Source organism: Alexandromys fortis, unplaced genomic scaffold (assembly GCF_014885135.2).
Source record: "Alexandromys fortis isolate MF-2015 unplaced genomic scaffold, M_Fortis_MF-2015_v1.1 scaffold_242, whole genome shotgun sequence".
Lineage (NCBI taxonomy): Eukaryota > Metazoa > Chordata > Mammalia > Rodentia > Cricetidae > Alexandromys > Alexandromys fortis.
This window is the reverse complement of record NW_026068123.1, coordinates 861,208-869,022: the sequence shown is the minus strand read 5'-3', so window position 1 is coordinate 869,022 and position 7,815 is coordinate 861,208. Positions and strand designations below refer to the sequence as shown.

The following is a 7,815-nucleotide window of genomic DNA, read 5'->3' as shown; positions in this document are numbered from 1 at the left end:
TTTTTGATTTTTGAGACAGGGTTTCTCCGTAGCTTTTTGGTTCCTGTCCTGGAACTAGCTCTTGTAGACCAGGCTGGCCTCGAACTCACAGAGATCTGCCTGCCTCTGCCTCCCGAGTGCTGGGATTAAAGGTGTGCGCCACCACCGCCCGGCAGGCATCAGATTCTCTGGGGCTGGAGTTGAATTCAGGTCTTCAGGAAGAGGAGGTAGTGCTCTTAGCCACGAAAGCATTTTGCCAGCACCCCCCTCCCCGAGGTCTCACTATGTATATAGTCCTATCTAGTTGGCCCAGAACTAAAAGAGAGCCTCCTGTTTCTGCTGGGATTAAGGATTAAAGTGAACCACCGGTCCTGGCTGCCACGGAATTAACCGCTCCTCAGTTTTTATTCCCTTTTGACCTGTGTTCAAACTCCCAAGTTCTTGACAATCTCATGAATGGACACCTGACAATTTTTTCTCATTCCTCTAGCTCATAGTCAGAGATCAATACCAGGGAAAAAGAATGACTTGCTGGGCAGTAATGACTCATGGCTTTAATCCTAGCACTCAGAAGGCAGAAGCAGGAGGATCTCTGAATTCGAAGCCAGCCTGATCTACAGAGCGCGTTCCAGACAGCCAGGGCCACGTGGAGAAACCCTGTCTCGAAAAACAAAAACATACAAACAAACAAGAACCACTGACGAGCAGCTGCAACCTACAAGGTGCGGTTCACCGGTTCACCTAGAAGAATGAGCCGCGAGAGTCACTGGAAATTGGAAGGTGGCCGCCCCCCAACTCCCGGTCCTGGCCACGCCCATCAGGCGCGGGGCTCCCATTGGTGTGCGCGCTGGGGGCGGGGTCAGCCAGGGTAGGGCGGGGCCTGCAGCGCGCGTTGCCTCCCGCCCGCCTGGGTTGGGGTCGTGCTGGCTTCGGACTCGACTCCCCTCCAATTGCGGCCATGGAGGACGATAGGAAGGACGGAGTCTATGGTAGGAATTGCCTCCGGCCTGGAGGGCGCCTGTGTGACTTGGGAAGGAGGGGGTTTTGAAGAAGGACAACATCTGAGAGCCTTAAAACACTCGTGGCTGCAGCCAGGACGAAGGCCCTTCTGTCCGCCTCAGGCCTCTGCATCCTGCGCTGGTTAATCCGGAGCGTTTGGCCCCAGCCCAGGTTGTCGCCCGTATCCCTTCCCTAGGATTCTCAAGCTTACTCCCTTCCTCCTGAGCGATGGGGCCGGGGAGTACGGCGCATGCTCCTCCCCTGGAGGTCCCGTTATCTGGGCGGATTAGATGGTGGGCGGGGGAGGGGACTTGCGGCAGTAATAGATTGGGGTCTGGGCAGGAACAGGGCCCCGACCTCTCCACATGTCCCGTCTCCTCAAGAGCTCAATGTTCTCTGCATCTCTGCCATTTACACCCACAAGTAGCGATCCCAAGCTTTGGTGGGGAAACTGAGGCAAGGTTGGACGCACCTGTACCACAGGGGTTGGGCGCATACCAGTTCAGGGAAGGGCAGAAACAAGGGTGCCTTTGATGAGGGGCAAGCGGGGAGCAACTCAAAAACTTTCCCTGCCTAAGAGGATGATTGCGGGTGCCTGTAATTTTAAGGGGTTCAGGAGACTGGGACCCTACCCTCTGTGAAGCCTGAGGGCAGCCTCAGCTACTTGGAGTTGGGGGTGGGGCCAGGATGCGGCTTTCTCACCCCACCCGACTCCGGGTTCCCATGAACTGGGTGTTGAACTCTGAGCCTCCTTCCTCTTATCTATTTTGGGTTCCCTGGGGGCCCAAATCTGTCACGAGCCTTAAGTGGTGACATGGTTGAGACTATGGCAGAGGGGCTCTATCCCCACCCCCGCCGCCCCCGTCTGTGTGACAGGAACTTCCTGGAAACTGCTAGACTCTAGAGTCGTGGGGAGGGGGCCGGAAATGGCTCAAAAATAACTAGAGAAGCAAGTAGGCTCTCCCTGAGCCTCCTCTTGTTCCCTGGTACTGTGCCCTAAAGAAAGAAATGAATGGGCAGATGGGAGAGGCTGCGACCCACCCTGCCCAGCCTAAAGGACCTAGCCTCCCAGGGACTTTCTGGTGGCACTTGAGTTGCCAGCCCCAGACCACCAGAGGGGCTCCCTGTCCTAAGCCCCAGGCTCTGGGGTCGCTTGTGCTGTGCAACTCTTGGGTGTGGCTGTCTGTCTCTGGTGTGGGAATCTCAGTCTGGGGGTGTGAGTATGCTTGGGTGTCACGTCTGAGGGTATGTGTAGTTGGTCTTCTTGACGTCTGTTTGGAATAAGAATGGGGCAGAGTGAACAAGGCTTTGATTTGCCCACGCTTGAATTTGGCTAAAGGGTGAGACTGTGTGGGGGTGGGTGTGCAGAGGGAAGCTCTGTACAGGATGGAACTCAGGGCCTCACTCCTGGTCAGTAAGCCACGGGATTGAAAGCTGCCAGCTCTTTTGTGTCTAGCAAGAACTGGAACCCAAATGGGGTCTCGCATGCTCAGAAAGCACTGAGGGGTGGGTGGTGGTAGAACCCCAAGGCCTGGAGCAAGCTCTGCAAGCACAGACTGGAACTCAAGGCAATGCCATGCTCAGGCTGGAAATGGACCCTCAAGGTTTTGTAGGTGTGTTGCCAAAACCCAAGGCCTCAAGCACGGTCAGCAAGTGGTTGGGCCTAGACGTCATTCGGATGCTCAGCCAAACACCCCCAATTTCAGACCCCCAAGAATTTATCAGACCTTTCGCAGGCAATGGTCTGCCTGGGGACACACAGCAGTCCACCAAGCAGAGAAACCCTAGACCGTGTGAGGGTGGACAAGAGAACTAACATGTAATTGTAGGTTGTTATGGTTGTAGAGCAAGGGACAAGACGTCATGCACAGAAGAGCCACTAGGGTCTATTTTAAGAGATGAAGGTTGGAGAGTGAAAGCCGGGTGAGATGGATTAAGTGAGACAAGTGTGTTTCAGGCAGAAGGAACAGAAAACAAACCACAAGCTTGCTTAATATTTTCCCCTACAAGACTCAGGGAACCTGTGAAAGAGGCCATACCTGGCTTCTGCAGCCAGAGCCATCTTAGTTGACAGTGGGATTTTTCTCTTCCTTTCTTTTCTTTCCTTCTCCCCTCCCCCCTCCCTCCCTCCCTCCCTCCCTCCCTCCCTCCCCGCTCTTTCCCTTCTCCCTTCCTTTCTTCCTTATGGATACTGAAGATTGAATGAACCAAGAGCCTCAAGCATACAAACCTCTGATATAGGTCTTGCTGTGTAACTCAGATGCCTTGAACTTGGTCTTCTCTTTATGCTGCAGCCTTTACGAGTAGCTGAGATTTCAGGCCACCATGCCTTACTTTAGGCAGGATCTTGTTTTGCCTGAAACTTAGCCTATTTCACCAAAATGAAAAAACTGGACTATCTAGACATCCCCATAACATTCCTGCAAAATAGTTTAAGCTTTCTCTCTAAATTCATGGTGTAACCAAATGGTTGATCCTCTTACCTTCAACTTTCAAATTTTGGGATTATAGATGTGCACCACCACACCCAAGTTATTCAGTGCTAAGGAAGGAACCCAGGGTTTCCTGTATGCTGGATAAGCACGCTATCAGTTGGGCTCAATGTCAGCTTTCTCTTGGACATAATGGCTAATCCTACGCCATTTGGCTTCCCATTTGTCACTGTGCCCAACAGGAGTGACTTCAGATAGACCCAGCTTTAAATCAAAGCTCTGATTTTTGTTTCATTTTTGTCTGTTTGAGACAGGGTTTCTCTATGTAGCCCTCTTTGTCCCGGAATTAATTTTGTAGATCAGATCTCTCTCAGAGATCCGCCTGCCTCTGCCTCCCGAGAGCTGGGTTAAAGGCGTGTGCCACCACTGCCTGTAAAAGGTTCTGATCTTTACGTGCTCTGTAACTCTAGGTGACTGGATGGCCCTTCTGAGCCTGCATCATTATGTATAAGGCTTGTGGATCACATGTAGTGCAGGCTGGACTCACTACCTAGCCAAGAACACCCTTCAATTTATCATCTTGCTCCACCTCCTAAGTGCAGAGAGGACAGGCATGTTCTACCATGCCGAGCCAGACTAGCGTTTTCTATTTTGTTGTTTTCTTTCTTTCTTTCTTTCTTTCTTTCTTTCTTTCTTTCTTTCTTCTTTTCTTTTCTTTTCTTTTCTTTTCTTTTCTTTTCTTTTCTTTTCTTTCTTGACAAGGTTTCTCTGTAGCTTTGGTGCCTGTCCCAAAACTAGCTCTTATAGACCAGGCTGGCCTCGAACTCCCAAGTGCTCTGCTCCCAAGTGCTGGGATTAAAAGTGTATGCACCACAGCCCGGCTGTTGCTGTTTATTCAAGACAGTGATTCTCTGTATAAGAGTCCTGCTGTTCAGGAACTTGCTTTGTAGACCAGGCTGGCCTCAGATTCACAGAGATCTGCCTGCCTCTGCCTCCCAAGTACTGGGATTAAAGGCATCCACCAGGACCGCCCAGCTCAGACTACTGTTTTCAGTGATGTCTGGGAAGGCCCTGTATGCTCAGGTGACCCTGGGGCTGGTGTGGTGGCGTGGAGGACATAGCTTTTCTTTGAACTAATGGACAGGCAAACCTGTGTCTGGGAAGAGTGAGGCAGGACTGGGCAGGGCAGGAAGTGCCTTTCCCAGCAGATAACATGATTCTGGAAGGAGGTAGCAGCTCCACAGGAAAGGGAAATGGCTTAGGGCCCGGCCGGGGTCCTTAATGGCACAGCCTTCCTGCCAGCCCAGACTTGGCATGAGCTAGAGAAGATTCTAGAACCCAGAGCAGGGAAGCACATAGTGAAGATTTGCTAAAGAGGAGACTTCTTCGGCTGAGTTTGTAGCTGTTGGCACAGTGCTCACCAGGCACACAAGGATTCCCACGTTCTCTACCTGGTATCTGATAAACCAGGCAAGTGGGCGTCCCAGGTGGGGGCGGGAAGATTAGAACTCAAGGTCATCATTGGCTGCACAGGAGTTTCAGGCCAGCCTAGGCTACATGAGAGCCTGTCTCAAAAAAGAAAAAAAGAATTTAGGTACCTGGTTAGATGGCTCATCAGTGCTCACTGCTCTAGCGGAGGACCTGAGTGTGATTCCCAGCACTCAGATGTCACAGCCTCCTCCAAGCACACAGTGCCTTAAACTCAGCACACACACCACACTGTGCACATGAATAAAAATAAAGAAATAAAAGCCGGGTGTGGTAGTGTACATCTTTAGTTCCAGCCCCAGGAGGCAGGCAGATCTCTGTGAATTTGAAGCCAGCCTTAGTTTAGTGAGTTCCAGGACAACCAGGACTCAGCAAGTGTTCTTAACTACTGAGCCATCTGCCCAGCCCCACTATGAAATTTTTATAACACATATGAAATGTATTTTTTAATTTGTGTATGAGAGACACAATGAGGGTAGGGGTTGTCCACAAAGCTGTGGGCTCCTCACCAGTGGCTACACCAGTGAGAAAACATCTCTTCCTCCCCAGCATGGTTGCTATCTGTGAATTCTCAGAGAAGGGCAGGGCCTGGTGAGTGCCCCCATTCACATACATATTTCTTTTGGGGGTGTGCGCTATGTGAACATATGTGGGGACCACAGGTTGACACCTGGTGTTTCCCTCTGTTGCTCTCCACTTTTGTAAGTTTTTGTTTGTTTGGGTGGTTGGTTTTTGGTTTTGTGTTTGGTTTTTGGTTTTTCAAGCCAGGGTTTCTCTCTGTAGCTTTGGAGCCTGTCCTGGAATTTGCTTGCTTTGTAGACCAGACTGGCCTTGAACTCAGAGAGATCCACCTGCCTCTGCCTTCTGAGTGTTGGAATTAAAGGTGTGCTCCACCACTGCCCGGCACTTTTGTAAGTTTTTAAAAAGTACATTTACTCATGTATAGTGTGTGTGAGGACAGGTTGTGGAAGTGAGTTCTCTCCTTTCACTTTTTTTTCTTTTTTGTGGTTTTTCCCTCCCTTCCTTCCTTCCTTCCTTCCTTCCTTCCTTCCTTCCTTCCTTCCTTCCTTTCTTTCTTTCTTTCTTTCTTTCTTTCTTTCTTTCTTTCAGACAGGGTTTCTCTGTAGTTCTGGAGCCTGTCCTGGAACTCACTCTTGTAGACCAGGCTGGCTTCGAACTCACAGAGATCCGCCTGCCTCTGCCTCCCGAGTGCTGGGATTAAAGGCGGGCACCACTAGTCGCCCAGCTCGCCTTTCACACTTTGAGTTTGGAGGATAGTGCTCAGGGCATCAGGCCCTAACTTGAGCCTTCCCGCTCTCTTAATTTCTGTGACAGTGTCTGTCCCTAAGCCCGGTACAGTTTTTACCCCCAGATTTTATGTGGGTCCTGGGGACTGGAACTCAGGTCCTTATGGCCAGGGTTTTACCCACAGTCGTTTCTTTGGGAGTCCCCCACACCTGTATCTCTTTAGTCATGGTTTTTTATTTTATGTGTATAGGTATTTTGCCTGCATGTGTGTCTGTACCATGTGGAGGCTTAGTGCCCAAAGACGTCAGAAGAGGGTGTTGGGTCCTCTAGAACTGTAGTTCTGGATGGTTGTGAGCCACTCTGTGGTGCTGGGGAAGGGTTCTCTACAAGAGGACTAGAGCTCAGTGAAATACAGTGTAGCCGACTGAAGATACACAGTGTAAGATCACCGGCTGCTCTTGCAGAGGACCCTTCCTTCCCCAACACCCCTGTGGTGACTCACAGCTATCATCAACCAGGGGACCTGGTCCTCTCTTCTAACCTCTGCAGCCACCAAGCATGTGCACTGTGCTCAGACATAATACATAAAGGCAGACACTCGTATAAAATAAAATGAATAGGTCTAATTTAAAAGTTTTGGGCCAGGCAGTTATGGCGCATGCGGTTAACCTTTAATCTCAGCATTTAGGAGGCAGAGGCAGGCGGATCCCTGGGAGTTCAAGACCAGCCTGGGCTATATGAGAGAAACTCTGCCTGTGGGGAGTGGGGGGCGGGGGGACGGACACAGGGAAGGGGGACAACCTCGGCCCTAGGCAACAACAAAATATTGTTTAAATACATACTTTGTAGCCTTCTCCAAGGATGAGATTAGCCCTGCTTTGCTGGGGCGGAACAATGCACAGCTTTGTACCCTGTACCCTGTGAATTTGCCCAGAGGGAATGGTGTGGAAGACAAGATTAGAGGTGTGGGTGACATTCCTTTGGTTCATCCCAGCACCAAAATCGTGCCGCTTAGGAGACAGAGGGTTAGAGATGTGCAGGGTCTGTGTTCTGTAGACAGCATCTGGAATGAGGGTAAGGACAGTTGCTTTTCTGTTTTTTTTTTCTTGTTGTTTAATTCTGAGTGGAAGTGTCCGCGTGTGTTTGGGACGGGACCCCTCACAGCTCAGGCTGCCCTCAAACTCTATTGAGCCAGGACTGACTTTGAACTCCTAGCCCACTTCCCTTCGCCTTCTGCTGGCTTGGGAGACCCTGCTCAGTTGATGTGCAGAGAAAGGACCCAGGTTTCTCAGGCATGCAGAGCCAGTGAAGCCTGGCTCCACCCATGACACCTGTAGCTTTTATTATACTTATTTATTTATTTATTTATTTATTCATTCATTCATTCATTCATTTTCTTGTTTTTTTTTTTTGTTTTGTTTTTATGAAACAGGGTTTCTCTATGGCTTTGGAGCCTGTCCTGGAACTTGCTCTGTAGACCAGGCTGGCCTTGAACTCACAGAGATCCTCCTGCCTCTGTCTCCTGAGTGCTGGAATTAAAGGCACGCTCATTCATTCATTTTCTGAGACAGGTTCTCTCTACTTAACCCTGGATACCCTCGTGCTCAATATGTAACCAGGTTGGCCTTGAACTCACAGAGATCTGACTGTCTCTACTCCCTGAGTGCTG

The 7,815-nt window shown here is 50.4% G+C and overlaps 1 protein-coding gene across 1 annotated transcript in view; it reads left to right on the top strand.

Moving 5' to 3' along the window:
• The first annotated feature begins 837 nt into the window (after positions 1–837).
• The window catches only part of Slc44a2 (solute carrier family 44 member 2 (CTL2 blood group)), a 30,198-nt gene continuing 23,220 nt past the window's right edge, over positions 838–7,815 (top strand). Inside the window, exon 1 of the mRNA XM_050125536.1 lies at positions 838–968. Coding sequence (XP_049981493.1) covers positions 938–968 — 31 coding nt within the window. The 5' untranslated portion in view covers positions 838–937. The remainder of the gene's footprint in view (positions 969–7,815) is intronic.